Source organism: Ahaetulla prasina, chromosome 2 (assembly GCF_028640845.1).
Source record: "Ahaetulla prasina isolate Xishuangbanna chromosome 2, ASM2864084v1, whole genome shotgun sequence".
In the NCBI taxonomy this organism is placed as follows: Eukaryota; Metazoa; Chordata; class Lepidosauria; order Squamata; family Colubridae; genus Ahaetulla; species Ahaetulla prasina.
The window spans coordinates 291,993,247-292,014,718 of record NC_080540.1 but is presented as its reverse complement, the minus strand read 5'-3'; the positions used below and the strand labels follow the sequence as shown (position 1 = coordinate 292,014,718).

The window sequence follows — 21,472 nt, the reverse complement described above, 5'->3', positions numbered from 1 at the left end:
TGTTGAAAGAACTGAAGGATCAGGTAAGAGATAGTCGGGGAGAAATTCTGTGTGGTTGCTTAGAGCCAACACCACCTTGTGGCATAAATAAATGCTACAAAAGCTTTCTGTTTTAGTTTCTGTGAAAATATTTATGGAATAAAACCTCCCCCAGTTATGTTCCCTGTATCTTTTTTATTTACTTTCTGTTCTTCACTTTCAGGTGAATTTTACAGTAGACCAGATCCGAGCGATCATGGACAAAAAGTCCAACATCAGAAACATGTCGGTGATTGCTCATGTTGATCATGGCAAGTCCACGCTTACAGATTCCTTAGTGTGTAAAGCGGGTATCATCGCTTCTGCCAGGGCTGGTGAAACACGATTTACTGACACACGGAAAGATGAGCAGGAAAGGTGTATCACAATCAAATCTACGTGAGTATTGTTCACTTTTATCTGCAGTCCTTTTTGACTATCGACACAAAAATGAAACATCAGTTACAGATGGAGTGTTCCGAAGATAGGAGGCTTCCAGTTGGTTTATGCTAGTTTATTTTGAAAAATTCACACTCCTGACTGATTTTATAGGTTAGAGTAACTGACTCTTGTAACTTAGACTTTCAAGTTGTTTCTTGTTCATAGGAGCACTCAGTAAAATGCTCTGCCAAGGCTCTGACTAACGAGCTCAAGCAAATCAGGACTCTGAGACAGGGCTCCTTCTCAAAGGTCATTTTTAATGAGTACATTATATCAGCACAGCTTCAGTGGAAAACCAAGTCTAAATCTTTCCCGCCGTATAATTAAACTAGGAAATAACTCCATCTCCAAGTGTCACAGGTCACGTTGGCCAGTTGTGTTAATTGGCAGGTTTTCCAGACACTCTGTCAGGTATGCCTCCTTTCAATACTCAAGAAAGAAAAACCCCAACTCCATTGTTTTTAGAGATAGGTACTTTTACCTAGTATGAACGGAAAGCAACAAAAAGAAAGCAAGCTCTGAGACATTTGGTGCGGAAATTACATATAAGAAATATCCCCAAGGCCCTCCTCCCTTTGGTCCGGTCAGCATTGTCCAATCCACAGTCCCTCAGAGGGACACGTGGTTTGCATCTTCAGATGGTTCCAACCCTCTGGTATGTTCGGGCTGTTAACCTTGACTGTTATTAGCCCGCCTTCCAACTGCCGAGAAAGTTTGAAGAGAAATCTCTAATTCACTCCTTTACACAGCATGTCCTCCAGTCACTAAACGAATGGTTGTAAGTCAAGGACTACCAGCATTAACATCACATGAAAGAAACATGGCATCGGCTTATCAAACATGGTTAGGATGAAGGCCACACACTTTTTCCCAAGCAAGGAGGCATTTCTGCATTATTTGTATGAACAGCATACAAAATAAAGAAATGTGATATACTTTACATCAGTGTTTCTCAACCTTAGAAACATTAAGATGTCTGGACTTCAATTCCCAGAATCGCCCAGCCAGCCATGCTGGTTTGGGAATACTGGGAGTTGAATTCCACATATCTTCATAATAAGAAGATAAGATAAGAGAGACTACAGTATAGACTAGACTAGACTAGACTAGACTAGAATAGACTAGAATAGACTAGACTAGAATAGAATAGAATAGAATAAACTAGGTGACTAGAATTAGAATAGAATAGAATAGAATAGAATAGAATAGAATAGAATAGAATAGAATAGAATAGAATAGAATCTCTATATATAAAAGTGAAAACTGCTCACGCTGTAATCACAAAATCTTCAGAACTGTAAAGCCTATAAACTTGAACTTTGCCACGTATGTTCCTCTTAGCTTGTAGGTGCTAAGTTTTTGTAAGTTTTTTTTTGAAATGACCATCAGAGCTTTAATATTTCCTATATTATGATTAACACGCTCTGAGGCTTAGGAGTTCGACTCCCCCTCCCCACTTGAAAAGAAATCTGTTCCAAATGCAAAACACAAGCAGAGGAGAGGAGTTTCAGTTCTACTTTCACAGCAGCAAGCAGGGGATAGGATAGGGGAAGCTTCTGTGGGGCAAGGCTGAGGGAGAGAAGGGGAGAGGAGAGGCGGATCGTAACTACTCATTAATTTTCAAGGTGTAAGTGTTGCTTTATCAAGCCCAATCAATAGTTTTGTAGCGAAGCACAGGTATCCAACTAGTATAGAATAGAATAGAAAATGGACTAGACTAGACTAGAATAGAATAGAATAGAAAATAGACTGAACTAGATTAAAATAGAAAATAGACTGGACTAGATTAAAATAGAATAGAAGATAGAATAGAATAGAAAATGGACTAGATTAGACTAGACTATAGACTAGACTAGAGTAGAATAGAGTAGAATAGAATAGAATAGAATAGAATAGAATAGAATAGAATAGAATAGAATAGAATAGAATAGAATAGAATAGAATAACAACTTTATTGTCACTTACCACTCTCTGTATGGACTTTCTATCTGAGGCACTGCTGCCACCAAACCAAACAGAGTTGCAGTTTGTTAAAATGTTGTCACGATTGAGAAACACTGCTTTACATCTTTATAAAAGACTTTGAAGACTTGTGGATGAATGAATGTGCACAACACACTAAACTTAGTTACTATTAACCTCACAGAGAGTTTTTGTGATTTATTGAATTGGTTGATTTATGGTTCAGTATATTGTGAAAACGGCAAACATGAATTAATTCAGCAGCAAGTTAAACGTGCTGTATGGAGACGGTCAGCTTATTTAATTTAACTCAACAGTTTAATTCAAATTCAATAATCTAAAACATATGACGAATAATTGCAGAAATTGGGGCTGTCTCATGAAAAGAAGGATTAGGGGTGATATGATACCAGCACTCCAAAATTTGAGAGGCTGCCACAAGGAAGGGTGGGGGTCAGTCGATTCTCCAAAGCATCAGAAGGCAAGACGAGAAGCAACGGATGGAAACTAAGCAAGCAGAGAACCAAGAACTAAGGAGAAATTTCCTGGCAGTTAAAACAATCAGTGGAACAATTTGCCTCCAGAAGTTGTGAATGCTCCAACACTGGAAGTTTTTAAGAAGAGATTGGACAATCCTTTGTCTCAAATGGTGCAGGGTTTTTTGCTAGAGCAAGGGGTTAGAGACTAAGAAGACCTCCAAGGTCCCTTCCAATTCTTGTTATCCTGCTATTTTTCTCTTCCTCATCAACATTTCTTGTTTAAATTGTCCTTTTTAATTTTGGTGATCGTATATGTTTTTAAAAAAAATCCATAAAGCTAAAATCTCAATGGCCATACCAGCAAAGCTTTCCTAACATGCAGAGGCTTGTTTTATAGCTGGAAACTCGGAAGTTACTACTTTCTAGAAGGGAGTTGGGAATGAGAGAGAAAGCGAGAACTCAACGTCTGGTTTCCAAGATTTGCACTTCGATAAACGAAGGAGTCTTATGCAGTGGTGTCTTAGTTTACTTTAGTGCCCACCCAGCCCTGCTGCCTGAGGATTATGGGAGTTGTAGTTCCAGCGCACCCAGAGGGCAGAGCATTCTATGCAGATGTTTTACGCAAATTCAAATGTGCTTTAGGAAAATCAATTTGTCTTCTTTTCTAGGGCCATTTCTCTCTACTATGAGCTCTCAGAAAACGATTTGGCCTTTATCAAGCAATCCAAAGATGGCTCCGGTTTCCTCATTAATTTAATCGACTCCCCGGGGCACGTGGATTTCTCTTCCGAAGTCACAGCAGCCCTTCGCGTCACTGATGGAGCTCTTGTAGTTGTTGACTGTGTTTCAGGTGAATGTACTTAAAATTAAGATGCTTTAATTGCGCGGGAACATTGTGCTCTGCAGGAAAAGCCAGTAAGTACCGGTAGTCTCTGAAGAAGAATACAGGTAGTCCTCGACTTACAACCACTGTGGAGCCCAGACTTTCTGTTGCTACACGACACGGTTGTGAAGTGAATTTGGCCTCATTTTACGGCCTTTCTTGCCACGGTTGTTAAGGGAATCACTGCAGTAATTAAGTTAGGAACACCGGTTGTTAATTATTATTTTTTTTTTGTTTACATTTATACCCCGCCCTTCTCCGAAGACTCAGGGCGGCTTACAGTGTGTAAGGCAATAGTCTCATTCTATTTGTATATTTTTACAAAGTCAACTTATTGCCCCCCCCCCACAATCTGGGTCCTCATTTTACCTACCTTATAAAGGATGGAAGGCTGAGTCAACCTTGGGCCGGGCTTGAACCTGCAGTAATTGCAGGCTGCTGTGTTCTTAATAACAGGCTTTACCAGCCTGCGCTATTCACCGGCCCTTGATGGCTTCCCCATTGATTTTTGCTTGTCAGAAGGTCACAAAAGGTAGATCACGTGACCTTGGGATACTGCAGCCGTCATAAATATGAGTCAGTTGCCAAGCGTCTGGTTTCCAAGATTTGCACTTCGATAAACGAAGGAGTCTTACGCCGTGGTGTCTTAGTTTACTTTAGTGCCCACCCAGCCCTGCTGCCTGAGGATTATGGGAGTTGTAGTTCCAGCGCACCCAGAGGGCAGAGCATTCTATGCAGACGTTTTACGCAAATTCAAATGTGCTTTAGGGAAATCAATTTGTCTTCTTTTCTAGGGCCATTTCTCTCTACTATGAGCTCTCAGAAAACGATTTGGCCTTTATCAAGCAATCCAAAGATGGCTCCGGTTTCCTCATTAATTTAATCGACTCCCCGGGGCACGTGGATTTCTCTTCCGAAGTCACAGCAGCCCTTCGCGTCACTGATGGAGCTCTTGTAGTTGTTGACTGTGTTTCAGGTGAATGTACTTAAAATTAAGATGCTTTAATTGCGCGGGAACATTGTGCTCTGCAGAAAAAGCCAGTAAGTACCGGTAGTCTCTGAAGAAGAATACAGGTAGTCCTCGACTTACAACCACGATGGAGCCCAGACTTTCTGTTGCTACACGACACGGTTGTGAAGTGAATTTGGCCTCATTTTACGTCCTTTCTTGCCACGGTTGTTAAGGGAATCACTGCAGTAATTAAGTTAGGAACACAGGTTGTTAATTATTATTTTTTTTGTTTACATTTATACCCTGCCCTTCTCCGAAGACTCAGGGCGGCTTACAGTGTATAAGGCAATAGTCTCATTCTATTTGTATATTTTTTACAAAGTCAACTTACTGCCCCCCCAACAATCTGGGTCCTCATTTTACCTACCTTATAAAGGATGGAAGGCTGAGTCAACCTCGGGCCGGGCTTGAACCTGCAGTAATTGCAGGCTGCTGTGTTCTTAATAACAGGCTTTACCAGCCTGCGCTATTCACCGGCCCTTGATGGCTTCCCCATTGATTTTTGCTTGTCAGAAGGTCACAAAAGGTAGATCACGTGACCTTGGGATACTGCAGCCGTCATAAATATGAGTCAGTTGCCAAGCCTCTGGATTTTGATCATGTGGCCAGGGAGGTGCTGTAACTGTCATAAGTTTGAAAAACGATCATGAGTCCTTTTTTTTTCATTGCCGGTGTGACTTCAAATACTACTGTCGTAAGTCAAGGACTACCCGTATCTTAGCATCTGATTCTGAAGGAATCCATAAATTTCCTTCACTGTTATATATGATCAACGAGCACCTTTGTGCTGAGCATACATCTGGCAAAGAAGATTCCTGATTTACTCAGACTTTCTGAAGCACAGCATAGTAGCAAGGATAAGATTCTCCTTGGCACTGTCACTCCTGACAATCAAGGTTGCTGGATGGCTAACAAAGCCATTAGCAATCTATGAATTCCTGAGCCCTGTGGATGGTGCCAAGTATTTAGTTGTTTTTTAAGGCAGTAAAAACTTGGCGGTATTATTACAAGATATCTGGCTGTTGTTTTCTCTCCTCTCAAATTCACAAGCTGTCACAACAAAGTATGGTTTACCCACTTCTCTATTGTGTATATTCAGTATACCATGGAAAGGTAAAACAGATGTGGCAGTTTAGATTAAATCTCTTCTTGGCAGCACAACTCTCTAGATTCCCCTGGGCAAACCACTTAATAACTAGTCTAGCCTACATCACAGGTAATTATGCATGTCGCTTGTGCTATGAGTGTTAATCTCTCACTCCCTACTTTTGGGAGAAAGTGTAGAAACAAACTTGTTTAATACGCGTGTGCAATTCAATGAACTCCCCACAATTTTCACCTTTTCAATTCTAAGAAGGCTGTTTTCCCACTCTTGCCTTTTCAAGCACTTTTCCATAATAGGCCTTTAGAATTCCCAAGTAATGTTGAATATTTGGTGACACCTCAAAGCGAGGTAGTTTTATTAGATCAGGGGTCTCCAAAGTTGGCAACTTTAAGACTGGTAGACTTCAGCTCCCAGAATTCCCCAGTCAGCATGGTTGGGGAATTCATGGCTGGCTAAGGAATTCTGGGAATTGAAATTTACAAAGTCTTAAAAGTTGCCAACTTTGGGTCTCCAACCTTGGCAACTTTCAGCCTGACGGACTTCAGTTCCCAGAATTCTGGCTTAAAGTTTAATTCTGGGAGTCTTGTACGGGTCGAGGGGGGAGAAATTCTGACTTGGGGTCTGCTTCAGCCTCTTAGTGCGGGGCTTTGGGCGAAGGCTGGAGGGAAGTGCCGCTGCTGGCGAGCTGGAGGGCTTGTTCCAGTGGGACTGCCTCATGGCCTGGAACTGGCTGACCATCTCAGCCCACTGAGCCTCCAGGCACCACTACCTGGCCTTGCGCTCCCGCAGGTCTTCCCTCTGCTAGGAAAGCCTTTGCTTCTAGTCCTCAGTGAGGTGCTTCTGCTGAGCCTCCTTCTTAGTCAGATCCAATCTGAACTGAGCCAGCTGTTTTGACAACTCTTTCTCGTGGTGGCTGCTTAGCTCCAACAACTGTTTCCTGTTGGGACCCTAAAGAGCCCAGGTGGACACGCGAGGAGTGGCTGGGAGGGGAGGGGCGAGTAAAGACCGGCGAGGCACCCCTCGGCATGAGTGACATCAAGTTGGCCACGCCCACCTAGCCATACCCACCCAGCTGGTCTTTAGGCAGATCATATTAGTGGTCCGTGGGATTTAAAATTATGAATTTAGTGGTCCCTGAGGTCCAAAAGGTTGGGGACCCCTGATCTAGACCACCATAATCATTTTCTCTTTTAAGTGCTGAGAAACGCGATATGTATTTTTTAAATGAAAACATACAAGATTGGTTATCTGCCCCTAATCTTTGGGCATTACTGGTAGGGAGCCAGTAATGTTTCTCTTCTTTCCACCAAAGTTGCCCAAAATTTTGACAGTTTTAGAATACCGGAACTTTTCAGCAACTTCTCTAGAATTAGCCTAGATCAGAGGTGTCAAACTCAATTTCATTGAGGACCACATCAGGGCTGTGGTTGACCTTAGTGGGGATGGACGGACGGACGTGACGGAATGGGTGTGGCCAACTGGGTGGGTGTGGCCAGCTTGATGCCACTCCCCAAACTGCTGGCGTGTTTCCTCTTCGCCCTGGGTAGACTGGGCCGAAGAGACATGGGCTGGCCCCTTACATTTTCCAGGATGGCACCGTGGGCCGGATCCGACCACATCGTGGGCTGGATCTGGCCCGCAGGCCTTGTGTTTGACCTTCCTGGCCTAGATCATACCGGTGTCAACTTTCCCTCCAGGGGTTTGCGTGCAGACGGAGACTGTGCTTCGGCAGGCGATTGCTGAGCGCATCAAGCCCGTCCTGATGATGAACAAGATGGACCGCGCGCTGCTGGAACTACAATTAGAACCCGAGGAGCTTTACCAGACCTTCCAGCGCATTGTGGAAAACGTCAATGTTATCATTTCTACTTACGGAGAGGGTGAAACTGGACCCATGGGTAATATTATGGTAAAGAGAACTTACGTTGAGATTGGAGCAAGGAGGAAGTTAGTTCCGTAGGATTGTATTTGCGTGGTGTGGTGCTAGCACAGTGTTTCCCAACTGCGGCCATTTGAAGATGCGTGGACTTCCACTCCCAGAATTCCCCAGCTGGTTTCAGCTGAATTCTGGGAGTTGAAGTCCACACATCTTAAAATGGCTGCAGTTGGGAGACACTGTGCTAGATAAAATCCAACGCAAAGAATAGAGGCTTTGCGTAATCGAGTTGGTGCACCAGCATTAATGTTTGGGAAGGGGTTGGATTACCACACAGGTAGTCCTGGCCTTAACAGCTGTTAAGTGAGTTTTGTCCCATTTTTAGAACCTTTCTTGCAACAGTTGTTAAGTTAATAACACGGCCATTAAGCGAATCTGGTTTCCCTGTTGATTTTGCATGTCAGGCCATAAAAGAGGATCATGTTACTCGGGGACACTGCAGTTGTCACAGATACATGCCAATTGCCAAGGATCTGAATTCTGATCACACAACCATGGGGATGCTGCAATTGTCGTAAGTGTGGGAAAAGGTTGTAAGTCACTGTTTCCAGTTCTGCTGTAACTTGGAACGGCCACTAAATAAATGGTTGCAAGTTGAGGACTACCTGTACATACCTGGTCCCAGAATCTATCTTGAGCATCTCCGGGTAGGGGGGGGAAAAAAGTCAAACCTCGAGGAACGGGGTCCTTTTTTGTCTGATCTCAAAAGCTAAATCTGGGTCAAAGACGTCGCTTTACAATCTAATCAAGGAGAATAGAACTAAGGGAGAAATTTCCTGACGGTTAGAACAATTAACCAGTGGAACAACTTGCCTCTAGTAGCTGTGAATGCTCCAATACTGGAAGTTTTTAAGAAGAGATTGGACAACCATTGGTCTGAAATGGTATAGAGTTTCCTGCCTAAGCAGGGGGTTGGACTAGAAGACCTCGAAGGTCCCTTCCAACTCTCTCCTCCCCTCCCCTCCTCTCCTCCAGAGCTGGCTGGCTGGGGAATTCTGGGTGGTGGAAGTCTAAAAGGTGCCAACTTTGCAGAAGTCTGGATTTTTTTTTTTTTAAATTGTTTTCTTCCTGATATTTTCCTGCAAGTGCACAGCCTCTTTTTTTTTTATGATCAGCCAAGTGTTTGATTATTGGTTGTGACAGGAATTGACCTGTGGGCTTGTTGCCTGAGCATGACGTCATGGGCTGAGAGAGAGTGACTGACTCAAAGTCACCCCAGCCGGCTGTCGTGCCCAAAGCAGGAACAGAACTCGGTCTCCTGGTTTCTGGCCTGGTGCCTTAACCTCTAGATCAGGGGTGGGCAACTATGGTAACCTTACAACCTGTGGACTTCAACTCCCAGAATTCCCCAGCCAGCATTTTTTTTTTTGTTTACATTTATATCCCGCCCTTCTCCGAAGACTCAGGGCGGCTTACAGTGTATAAGGCAATAGTCTCATTCTATTTGTATATTTTTTACAAAGTCAACTTATTACCCCCCCCAACAATCTGGGTCCTCATTTTACCTACCTTATAAAGGATGGAAGGCTGAGTCAACCTTGGGCCGGGCTTGAACCTGCAGTAATTGCAAGCAGCTGTGTTAATAACAGGCTTCTTAACAGCCTGAGCTATCCCAGCCCATTACTATTTGGCTCAGGAATTCTCTGGGAGTTGAAGTCCACAGGTCGTAAAATCGCCATGATTGCCTGTCGCTACCCTTAACCAAATTGGCTGAATAAATAATACATTACAGGTAGTCCTCGACTTATGACCACAGTTCATCCCAAAATTTCTGTTGTTAAAGTGAGACATTTGTTAAGTGGGTTTTGGCCCATTTTAATGTCCTTTCTTGTCACATTGGTTAAGTGAATCTGGCTTTCCCCCTTTGACTTCGCTTGTCAGAAAGTCACAAAAGGGGATCACATGACCCCAGGACACTGCAACCGTCATAAATATGAGCCCGTTGCCAAGTATGTGAATTTTGATCACATGATTGTGGGGATGCTGCAAGGGGCGTTAAGTGTGAAAAAGGGTCATCGGTCACATTTGTTAGTGCTATTGCAACTTTGAACGGTCATTCAATGAACTGTTGTAAGTCAAGGACTACCTGTATTTATATCCGTTGTGTGTTACATTTATAACACTTCTTTTTTTGGGGGTGGGGGGAACCAATCGAGCTGCTGGAGGCTAGGTGCAATTGAATGGATTGGTTTGTGGTTTCTGCTGCTTTAATTGAGGGATTGGATCTCCAAGTAGGCTACCTTCTCCATGTTCTTTTAAAACACCTGAATCCCTTTCTTCGGTTACAGATCGATCCCGTGATCGGTACTGTTGGCTTTGGCTCCGGCTTGCACGGTTGGGCGTTCACCTTGAAGCAGTTTGCCGAGATGTACGTGGCCAAATTTGCAGCCAGAGGAGAAAAGGCCCAGCTCTCCGCAGCTGACAGGGCCAAGAAAGTGGAGGACATGATGAAGAAGCTGTGGGGAGACAAGTGAGTAAATAGCAACCTTACCTTCGGTCTCACATGGATACACTTTAGGGAAGGAGGGCCTCGGATGCAGGTTTGCAGAATGATTGCCTTCAGTTGCACCTTTTGTTAAAGCAAGATAATACAGGGTGGGTCTAAGAAGAAATGGCATCTCTCTGGCTGCGATAAAGCACATTTTTTGATATTGTTGTAAGCTACCTGCAGTAGCCTCGTGGTGAGGTAATACACATAGTCTTCACCTTACGAGTACAGTTGAGCCCAAAATTTAGGTTGCTAAGCAAAACGTTTGTTAAGTGAGTTTTGCCCCTTTCTGCGAACTTTCTTGCCACAGATGTTAAGTGAATCGTTGCCATTCTTACGAGAGTCAACACGGTGGTTTAGTGAATCTGGCTTCCCCATTGACTTTGCTTGTCAGAAGGTCGCAAAAGGGGAATCACATGAGCCTGGGGAACTGCAGTGGTCATAAACACGGGTCAGTTGCCAAGCATCTGAATTTTGATCATGTGACTGCAGGTCATAAAAGTAAAAACAGTCATAAGTCACTTTTTTCAGTGTTGTCGTAACCTTGAACGGTCACTAAATGAACTGCTGTCAGTCGAGGACTACCTGTATAGCAGAATAAAAGAGAAAGAACTGGAGAAGACAAAAATACAAAGACCTGAAAATGGAAATAGAACGACGGTGGCAAAGGCAAGCAAGGGTAGTACCAATAGTAATAGGTGCCTTGGGTGCAACAACTGGAGCACCACCATTGATTGGCATTGACAAATTCGCCATCGATTGCAAAAGGCGGTGTTGTGTCCCCTTCCCCCTCCGATGACCGGGTCAAGGAAGTCCGTATCAAACGTGGCAACAAAGCCTCTGCAGCTTGCCAAATTCCTTCGAGGTTTATCAGGGCAGGCAGGAGTCCAAGTTGTGACTTCAGCGATAGAGTCCAATATCAGCAAACTAGATGAGGCTTTGCTTGACTCAAGGTTGGAATGCCAAAAGCAGGTCCTTTATATAGGCTGTGGGGTGTGGCTCCATGACTCAGCATTTATCCAGGCCTGTCCCTCCCTTCCTTCTACTGGCGTCGCCTCTCAGATCTCCGGAAGCGAGGATCCTCCCACTTTAAATTCTCTTCAGCTGGATCTGCTGTCAGTAATTCCAGCACGTGGCTGGCTTCCTGCTCACACGCTGTAGGAGTGAAGTTTATCGGGCTTGTCTGTTCACTCCTGACATCCTCTCCGGGCATGGGGCCAGGGCCGGGGGTTGGAGGCATGACAGGCCGTTCATCTTCATTATCGACTCGGAGTCTGATAACAGGCCCGGGTGGAGACGGGAGGGGCCCGGCTGAAGAGAGGAGGGAGGACGAGGCACAACAGGCGGCTTTACTGGGGACAAGCTTCCATCCTGCGATGATACTTTTAATGACATCAAACATCCACATCTGCCTATTCCAAGTCCTTGAAAAGGATTTGATAGGACGATAGGTAGACAAAAATGCCAAATCCGGTCTGAACATTTGGCTGACTGTGAGACAAGCAACAACAACAACAACAACATTTGGTATCCTTTGTTTTGAACATGGAAGTAGAGTGGTATAATGTGTGATCCTATGGTGCTATACTGATTGGTATTAATGATATATGAGCCATTTTGTCCAGATGAAGTAGCATCAAGGCCTGTTTCTTTCTCTCTTCTTTAGCCCATGAATGTAAAACAGGTCCAATTTTCATTTAGGTATTTTGACCCAGCAACAGGGAAATTCAGCAAATCCGCAGCTGGCCCCGATGGAAAGAAGTTGCCACGGACTTTCTGCCAGCTTATCCTGGATCCCATTTTTAAGGTAATGCTGGGATTCACCAAAACACCGTTATAACATTGAATGCTAATTAATCTGCTTTTCAGACTTCACACTTTGACATTCATACATTTCACCGACGACATTCCTATTTCCAAGAACGTGTAATTGGCAAAACACCTCCGAATGAAATACCTTCAGACAAGTATTCATAAATTGGTGGCCGCATCTTTAGAAGCATCTTTCTGGTGCAGCTTGAAAGATTCTTATTCCCAATGGACAGATTTCTCCTGCCTTAATGCAGCTGTCCTGGAATAAACACTTTTTTAGTTCACAGTGAAGTAGCTTGATTTTATTCCTATCCCTCCCACTCAAGTTAAGCCAAGGTACTTGGATTTGAATGAATGTTTATAGCCTGTTTCAGAAAATGCGCGCTGGTCTGTTTTACGTGCTATATTTATATGGTGCCTAGTTGTGTGTAACTTTTAGTTGTTAATTAGGGTGTTGATGGCTGGCTATTAAGTTGTTAACTGTTTCCTTATGCTGCTGCACGCTGGACTCCTAGGTACCTGGTAGGCTGGTGGTAAATCAGCAGACCTATTGATTGACAAGGGGCCCGTCTCCCAAGCTTCAATAATTCATCTGGCTATTTTTGTCCCTGCTCGGCCAACAATAGTAGCTGCGAAATTGAATGCATGTCCGTGTTCATTGCAAAATGAGACTACCAATCCTATATGGATTGTCCCTGTGAATGACTACCATGTTTTCCCCAAAATAAGACCCTGTCTTATATTTTTTTTGAACCCTGAAATAAGTGCTTGGCCTTATTGCCATGCGCTCAAAAGCCCGATTGGCCTTATTATCAGGGGATGTCTTATTTTGGGGGAAACGGTATGTAGGACAGATGGGGATGAAGCTAACCACAGATTGTGAGAACACGAATGAGCGGTTAGACGAGGACTCAATGGTAGCCTCACATTGCAATGAGCTCTGTTGAACTCAAAACTTGCAGTGCATTCAATTTCAAAGCTATTATGACGGCTGGCTGTGCAGGGACAAAAACAGCTAGAAAAATGATTGAAGCCTGAGAAACAGGTTTTTGTCAGTCAATAGGAGTGCTGATTTACCATCAGCCTACCAGGTACTTAGGACCGATGGGACATGAGGAAACAATAATTAACGACTTAATAGTTGGCCATCAATGCCTTAATTAACAACTAAAAGCTACGCACAACCAGCAACCATATAAATACAGTGAGCAGAACAGCCCAGTATACCTATTCTGAAAAGCGAGAAGTTCTCTGAGGATGGGTTCCAGCATGAGCCTGAAAGTTTGAAAGAGTAAACCTCTTGATCCCAGTGACCGACTCGGATTGGATCCTGCAACCTTATCCTGGGACACCTGTATTCGCCTTCATTCGCATGTTTCAGCAAAGAATGTAGAAGGAGCAGGTGGCCCGTTTTACATAATGGCAGGGCCATTTCATGAACCTGAGAATGCCAAGAGCCTTCAAAAGAACTTACTGGGAGAGCACAGTCTGGTGGAGTGCAACATTAGGAAGAAAACCTTTGTAAATTGTCAGCACAATTGATATTGGATGAATGAGGGATACAATCAAATACTTACCAGCTTAGAAGTAAGGGCGGTAAAAATCAGTAGACCTTACTTACTCCCAGATAAGAGGATGCTATATTGTAGGCCCAGAGGAAATTCTCAAATGGGCTTATCTTTCAGATATTGGTTCTTAACTAGCAGTTGATGATTACATTTAATATATATTTTTTTCCTCTGCAGGTCTTTGACGCCATCATGAACTTCAAGAAAGAAGAAACATCCAAGCTGATAGAAAAACTGGACATCAAGCTAGACGCTGAAGATCGAGAAAAAGAAGGAAAGCCGCTTCTCAAGGTTTTTTGAAATGGCGTGTGTATGTGTGTCCTTTTAACACAACAGTGGTAAGCAAGCAGTGTGCACTGAGAATTGCAGGTGCCGTCTTGAGGTAGCAAGGCTGAGCGTGACCATGTCCGGATGGGTTGGATCAAGGGACACTGCAAAGCTTCACGCAAGCCTTAGGCAGGGCTGCCCTGCATTTTGGAAGAACGGGAGGTGCCCCATTGTTTTTGTTACCTTTTCAAAGAGGGACAGCTGACATTAGTCACCTGTAGCTCAGGTAGCACTTCTTCAGGGCTTCTCCGTATGTGTGTTTTCCAGGCCGTTATGCGTCGCTGGTTACCTGCTGGAGAGGCTTTACTTCAGATGATCACCATTCATCTACCCTCCCCTGTCACCGCTCAGAAGTACCGCTGTGAGCTTCTGTACGAGGGGCCACCTGACGATGAAGCTGCCATGGGTAAGGCCTTGGGAGGACCTTCAGCAGTCTGAGCCAAGCCCGTCTCACCTTTGTGACTCTTCCCATGTCATGTCAAGCACAGGAGATCGAGAGTCCAGGCAGTTCATGTTGTGACCCAGGCCCAAGTAGGTAGTAGGAAACTGAGTTCGTGAAAAAACAAACAAACTTTATTCAGACAGCTGAGAATTACTTCATTCCCAGCGTAGTTCAACTAAATTAAATCAAATTCCTCCCGACACAAATTCCTCAGTTCTGTCGCAAACCTTGGTCCAATTAGGCAAACTGTCAAAGGCTTTTCTTGGCAAACATTCAGAAGTCACAAAAATAAATGCAAGACGTATACGAAGCAGAGGATGAAGCAGAAGACGCAGCTACAATATTGTTTTCCGGCAAAGCCCAAACACCGTTGCTGGTCTGTTTTAAGCCTTATGGGAGGGGCCAATCATCTCTTGGCCCTACTCCCGAGTCGTCCTCTTTGCTTTAGCTGCTCTTGCCTTCTGGCAGCTCTTCTCATGCATGCATTAGGAACAGGCTCCTCCTGTTCCTCTGCCTCACTACTATCAGTCTCTGGAGGCTCTGGAGTCCGCACATCACTCCAGGATGGCCCTGGCCCCACCTCTGCCTCCGACACAGAGCCCTCATCCGGGCCTTCCCCAGCCTCCAGGACTGGCCCACGCTCTTCCTCAGCCTCATCACTGTCCGACTCCGTTGCCAGCTCCGCAGGCTGCTGGCGGACCACAACAAGCCTTTTCCAGTTTTCCATGGAGAAAGTCAAGCCTTTTCCAGCTTTCCATGGTGAACCTCAGATCTTCTCCAGCTTTCCATGGCAACCACAACAGTTCCATGGCGGACCACAACAGTTCAAATGAATATACAGGTAGTCCTCGACTGAAAACAGTTCGTTTAGTGACAGTTCAAAGCTACAACGGCCCTGAAAAAAAGAGACGTGACCATTTTTCACACTTAACAACTGTTGTGGCATCCCCAAACATTGGATGCTTGGCTACTGCGTCATACTTAAGGTGGCTTTAGTGTCCCGGGGTCGTGTGATCATCTTTTGTGACTTTCTGACGAGCAAAGTCAATGGGGAAGTCAGATTCACTGAAGAACTGCGCTGCTCACTTAACAAATGTGACAAGGAAAGTTGTAAAATGGGGCAAACTTAACAAATTTCTCTCTTAGGAACATAAGTGCTCAATCATGGTCATAAGTTGAGGACTACTTGTATAAGTTTATGGTATTCTAAAGCTCTCTACAAGAATCAGAACTACTAACTGTCAAAGCAAATCGGCGGGAGATAAGAGTCAAAGGAATTCAAGGTGGGCTTGACTTAGATCTCTGATGGCCGCGAAGGGACTCAAGGCTGATGACACGTTTGACCCCTCCCTTCGGGCTCAGTCTGGTCATCTCCTAAATGTCACATCCTTTTGCATTGTGCTTATTCGTGTTACACGGTGTGGAAGATTCCAGCTTCATGCTTCGGGAGATCTCCAGCAAGTGGAATGTTGAGGGTAGCTTGGATTTGGCCCTCCCAGATGTTCTTGGTTAAACCGTCATAGTTCTTTGTATCAGTAGATAGCTACTCTACAGACTTACTCTTGGATTCTGTCCATGTGTATGGGGCAAGATAAATTCCTTCTTAACAGTGATATCAGTAAAAGAAAATATTTGTAGCTAAGGGTTGAATTGTAGTGTCCTTGGCACTGTCTGAGTTTGATTTTTTTTCTTGCAGATGTTTCATAACTACCAGTAGGTACTTGCATTAGTGCTAAAAAGTACTGGGGCTTTTCCCTTCTAACAGTGATGACGTTACCTACTTGGATAATGAAACATCTGCAAGAAAACAATCACCACCGATCACCCCAAACGACCACATCAAAAAATGTGAATTATATTCCTATCAATTTGTAGAGGACTATGCGGATAATCTTGATGAAGGTGAATAAGAGGCCTGAAAGAAAATTGGAGAAACTCCTTGGACAAGGAGAAGGTGTGAAAAAGAAATTCAGAATAATGCCACCTCAATCCTATGTTTATAAACAGGGCAGAGGGAAACGCTGATGATTCTGTTATTATACAGAACAATAAATTAGCACTCTTGGAATCCTTGCAATGACAGTTTCCTGATCTGGACTACCTTGAAGCAAGGGTGAAACGCTTCCGGTTCGAACCGGATTGCCTGACCAAGTAGCGATGGCAGCAGGTGGTTCGGAGAACCGGTAGCAAAAATTCCTGGGGGGCCCCCATGCCCAGCTGAGCTGTGCGATCATTAGAGATTTTTTTTTTTTACTTTTAAAAGCATTTTTTCTTCCGCTAAAAAAATGCTTTTAAAAGTAAAAAAAAGCCTCTGTTGATTGCGCTGCTCAGCTGGGATCATCAGAGGCTTTTAAAAGCATTTCTGCTGAAGCTTTTAAAAGTAAAAAAAAAAAAAGTTGAGCTGGCCCACCCAGTCACATTACCACCCCCACCAAGCCACGCCCACAGAACAAATTTTACATTTCACCCCTGCCTTGAAAGCTTGGGTGTTTTCCATCCAAAAATATTCAGGTAGCCCGTGACTTATGAGCACAATTGAACCCCAAATTTTTGCTGCTAAGCGAGACAGTGGTTAAATGGGTTTTGCTCCATTTTACAATCATTCTACAATTCTTAAGTGAATCCCTGCAGTTGTTAAGTGAGGAACACAGTCGGTAAGTGAATCTGGCTTCCCCGTTGACTTTGCTTGTCAGAAAGTCGCAAAAGGATCAGCCGACCCCAGGACACTTAACGGTCGTAAGTATGAAACAGTTGCCGAGAATCTGAATTTTGACTACTTGATCATGGGGATGCTGGAAGAGCGGTGTGAAAAATGGTCACGTGTCACTTTTTTCAGGGCTATTGTAGCTTCGATCCCTAAACAAACCGTTGTAAGTCGAAGACTACCCCTATGTCAGTCGGAAGGCCCAGCAGCCAGTTTTGACTCAGTTTTGAGAATTGCCCGGACCGCACAATTTGCTGTTTTCATTTTGGCTGCAGGTGTTAAGAACTGTGACCCAAAGGGCCCGCTGATGATGTACATCTCGAAAATGGTGCCAACGTCGGACAAAGGCCGCTTCTACGCCTTCGGGAGGGTCTTCTCCGGGATGGTTTCCACCGGCCAGAAAGTGCGGATTATGGGACCCAACTATACCCCGGGAAAGAAAGAAGACCTCTACTTGAAGCCTATTCAAAGGTAGCTAATGAGGGTTTCCGTCCTTTTCTAAATTGGGTGCATGCTAACGAAACCAGGCGTCCCGTTTGCCAGGACAGAAACGGTTGCAAGGCACCGTCCAAGCAGTGGGGGATGAGTTCTGCCCCTCCTCCCCCAGTCACAAAAAGATGCAGTCCCTGGTAGACATGTATGCACAACGCTTTCCATGGCAGCTCCGATAGGGCAGAATAATACCGCTAAGCACTTAGGCTTATATACCGCTTCACCGTGCTTTCCAGCCCCCTCTAAGCGGTTTACAGAGTCAGCCCTATTGCCCCCCCCAACAATCTGGGTCCTCATTTTACCCACCTCGGAAGGATGGAAGGCCGAGTCAACCTTGAACCGGTCAGGATCGAACTCCTGGCGGTGGGCAAAGTCAGCCTGCAACACTGCATCTTAATCACTGTGCCACCGCGGTTGATTTGTGTTCAGGAGAACTCTGAGTTTGGGACACTGTTAGATCAATGCCCGAAGACAGGAATGCGTTTGAGCATAGAAACGTCACCGGTGTGACTTGGGAGGGCAACACTCGTTCTCCTGCTTGTGTTAACGATGTTTAACTCCTTGCACAAGCTAAGTAGGTTTTGTATTTAGAGGGTGTAGGGAATGGAGAGGTGTCTGTGGACCCTCTCAGTCATCCAGGTCATGGTTGTCCCAAAGGTGCTTTTTCAAGAGGCAACTGGACTTCTTTGTGTTTCCTTGAAGACGTTTCCCTTCTCATCTAGGAAGCTTCTTCAGCTCTGACTGAAGCCTTCCATTCTCCACCACCCAGTCAGAACTAAAGAAGCTTCTTGGATGAGAAGCGAAAGGTCTTCAAGGAAAACCAAAAGAAAATCCCGTTGCCTCTTGAAAATGCACCTCTGGGATAGGGATCGGAAGGCTGCTAGAAAGAAAATGCTATTTCGTTTCCCAGGACACTTTTTTTCCCTGCGCCAATTTTTTTTTAGGCCGCTCCAGTTGAAATTTCATCATGTGATTTTTTTTTTAAAAAAAGGAATAAATGAATAAAAAAGGCAATGATAGAGAATACATTCTTTGTAAAAGGTTTGGTTTTCAAAAAAGAAAATACTTCCGATGATAAAATAGGTCTCGTTACCCATCCCCCTGTCTTTGTAGAACCATTTTGATGATGGGTCGTTACGTTGAGCCCATTGAGGATGTCCCTTGTGGCAACATTGTTGGCCTGGTTGGTGTCGACCAGTTTTTGGTGAAGACCGGCACTATTACCACCTTTGAACACGCCCACAACATGAGAGTGATGAAATTTAGTGTTAGCCCAGTTGTGCGCGTTGCGGTTGAAGCCAAAAACCCTGCCGACCTACCAAAGCTAGTGGAGGGCCTAAAGCGTCTTGCCAAGTCTGACCCTATGGTGCAGGTGAGTGGTAGCTGTGCGGTGTGGCTTGGAGTAACCGGTTCACAGTGTAGGTTTATTAAAAAGAGAAACAGAATTTGTCTCAAATGTTTTGCCTAATTGCATTTGCAAGCATGCTGCTCAATGCAGTCAGTCCTAGCTCAAAACCTCGCTCAAATTCTCCAAGCCTTAAAATGCGTAAACAAAAATAATAGAATCATCTGAAAATAGAAAGCCTATCACATCCGAAACTCAGCCAACTATTCATTGGATGGATAGATTATAATTAGTGATAGTAATATTAGTGGGAATGGAAGGGAGGGAGGAAGGAAGGAAGGAAGGAAGGAAGGAAGGAAGGAAGGAAAAGGAAAAAGAAAGAAAGAAATGAAAGAGAGAGAGAGAGAGAGAAAGGAGGAAAGGAAGTAAGAAAGAAATGAGAGAAAGTAAAGAAGGGATGAAAAAGAAAAGGAAGGAACAAAATGGAAGAGGAAGGAAGGAAAGAGAAAGGAAGGACAGAAGGAAAGAAATGAAAGAGAGAAATGAAAGGAAGGAAGAAAGGAAGGACAGAAGGAAAGAAATGAAAGAGAGAAATGAAAGGAAGGAAGGAAGGAAAGAGAGAAAGAGAAAGCAAAAAAAAAAGGAAGGCAGGCAGGCAAACCATAAACTTGGAAGTACGGGTAATCCTTGACTTACGACCAATCATTTAGTGGTCCCATTTTCAAAGGATTGCGTGTCAGGTACTCGGCAACCGGCTGCATTTATAGCCATTTGTAGCATCCCACAATCACATGAATTTGTTTCAGAATAGTTTTGCCAAAAAAACCCAGCCTGGTTTTCAGCAAACAGTCCATCGCAAACCATTGGTTCACCTAACGACTGCAGCATTTGCTTAAAATTACTTTGCAAAAAATGGTAATAAAATTTGGCCAGTCACAATGGGTGACCTGTTTTACAACAGTTACAACTTATGTCTGTGATGGGCAAGCTCCATTGTAATCATTAAGTAGAAGTCTACCTATACATATAGCACTACACTAAGACTTATAGACCGCTTCACAGTGGTTTACAGCCCTCTCTAAGCGGTTTACAGAGCCAGCCTCTTGCCTCCAACAATCTGGGTCCTCATTTTACCCACCTTGGAAGGATGGAAGTCTGAGTCAACTTTGAGCCTGGTGAGATTCGATCTGCCAAACTGCTGGCACCCGGTGATCAGCCGAAGTAGGCTGCAGTACTGCACTCTAACCACTGCGCCACCCGGGCTCAGTAGCAGTAGCATTTGGACCTATATACTGCCCCATAGTGCTTTACAGCAGTCTCTTGCGTGGTTTGCAGCATCAAAGCATTATTTGCATATTGGCCCCCAACCATCTGGGTCCTCATTTTACCCACCTTGGAAGGATGGAAGGCTGAGTCAACTTGAGCCGATCAGGATCGAACTCCAGGATGTGGACAGAGTTTACCTGCAATACTGCATTCTATCCACTGCTTCACCAGAGCTCTTAACGTTCTGAAGCATTTAGGAAAAACTGGAAACAATATAGCAATGAATCTTCCTCTAATAGTTTTTATCTCTCTCGTTCATGTGGGATAGTGTTAGGTAGAAGGAGAGTGGTATGGTGGTCTAGTGTTAAAGCACCTGCCTCCCACTCGGGTGGTTAAGAGTTCAATCCTAGGTAGCAGCAGATGCTTCTCTCCTAGGGGGCGAAGAAAAAATATCTGCTGCAAACTCCACGTGGTGTCAGGAAGGGAATCCAGCCAATAAATGCTGAGCTACATCCATTTGTCCTGACTCTACCTCAAGTTAAGGGATTACAAGGTCATAAAAAGGAAATTTTTTTATAGGAAGAAGGAACCTCAATAGCTCGACTTCCCCTTTGTATCTAAAATGTGTTTAAAGAGAATCTAAAAAGGAAAGTCCCTCAATTATAGAGAAGCAAGGGTCAGAATTAAAACATCCCACTTGCCTGGAGAGATACACAGTAAAATTCACTTAACAAAAACTGGTGTGAACTACCAGATTTATAAACGTTTCCAGAATTTTCTTCTATCCTGAAACCAGAATGGATCCCTATCACAAGCCTTTCCTGTTCCCTAGTGCATTATTGAGGAATCTGGGGAACACATCATCGCCGGAGCTGGAGAGCTGCACTTGGAAATCTGCCTGAAAGATCTGGAGGAAGACCATGCCTGCATTCCAATTAAGGTATCCGATTCCACTCACTGAATGGAAACATTTGGAGGCGGGATAAATTGATACTAATTTTAAAGTCTTTTTTTGGGTGTGCCCCAAGAGAATATACAACACAGGTTTCAAACTTAAGCCCTGCACGGGGTGGAGAGAGCTGGCCCGCAGGCTGGCCTGAAAACAGCAAAGGACTGGCTAGCGGTGGCTGTGCAGGGAAAATGCAACTTGGGAGAGCCGCGCACAGCTGTCTCAGGCTCTGTTTTTGGCCGC

The 21,472-nt window shown here is 44.3% G+C and overlaps 2 protein-coding genes across 2 annotated transcripts in view; one reads left to right on the top strand and one right to left on the bottom strand.

Moving 5' to 3' along the window:
- PIAS2 (protein inhibitor of activated STAT 2) overlaps positions 1-21,472 on the bottom strand; it is a 96,037-nt gene that overhangs the window by 5,571 nt on the left and 68,994 nt on the right. The window lies entirely within an intron of this gene.
- LOC131192172 (elongation factor 2-like) overlaps positions 1-21,472 on the top strand; it is a 41,956-nt gene that overhangs the window by 10,720 nt on the left and 9,764 nt on the right. Inside the window, exons 2-11 of the mRNA XM_058171074.1 lie at positions 203-417; positions 3,569-3,750; positions 7,598-7,809; positions 10,125-10,306; positions 12,026-12,131; positions 13,882-13,995; positions 14,299-14,437; positions 17,453-17,648; positions 18,783-19,041; positions 21,113-21,220. Coding sequence (XP_058027057.1) covers positions 203-417; positions 3,569-3,750; positions 7,598-7,809; positions 10,125-10,306; positions 12,026-12,131; positions 13,882-13,995; positions 14,299-14,437; positions 17,453-17,648; positions 18,783-19,041; positions 21,113-21,220 — 1,713 coding nt within the window. The remainder of the gene's footprint in view (positions 1-202; positions 418-3,568; positions 3,751-7,597; positions 7,810-10,124; positions 10,307-12,025; positions 12,132-13,881; positions 13,996-14,298; positions 14,438-17,452; positions 17,649-18,782; positions 19,042-21,112; positions 21,221-21,472) is intronic.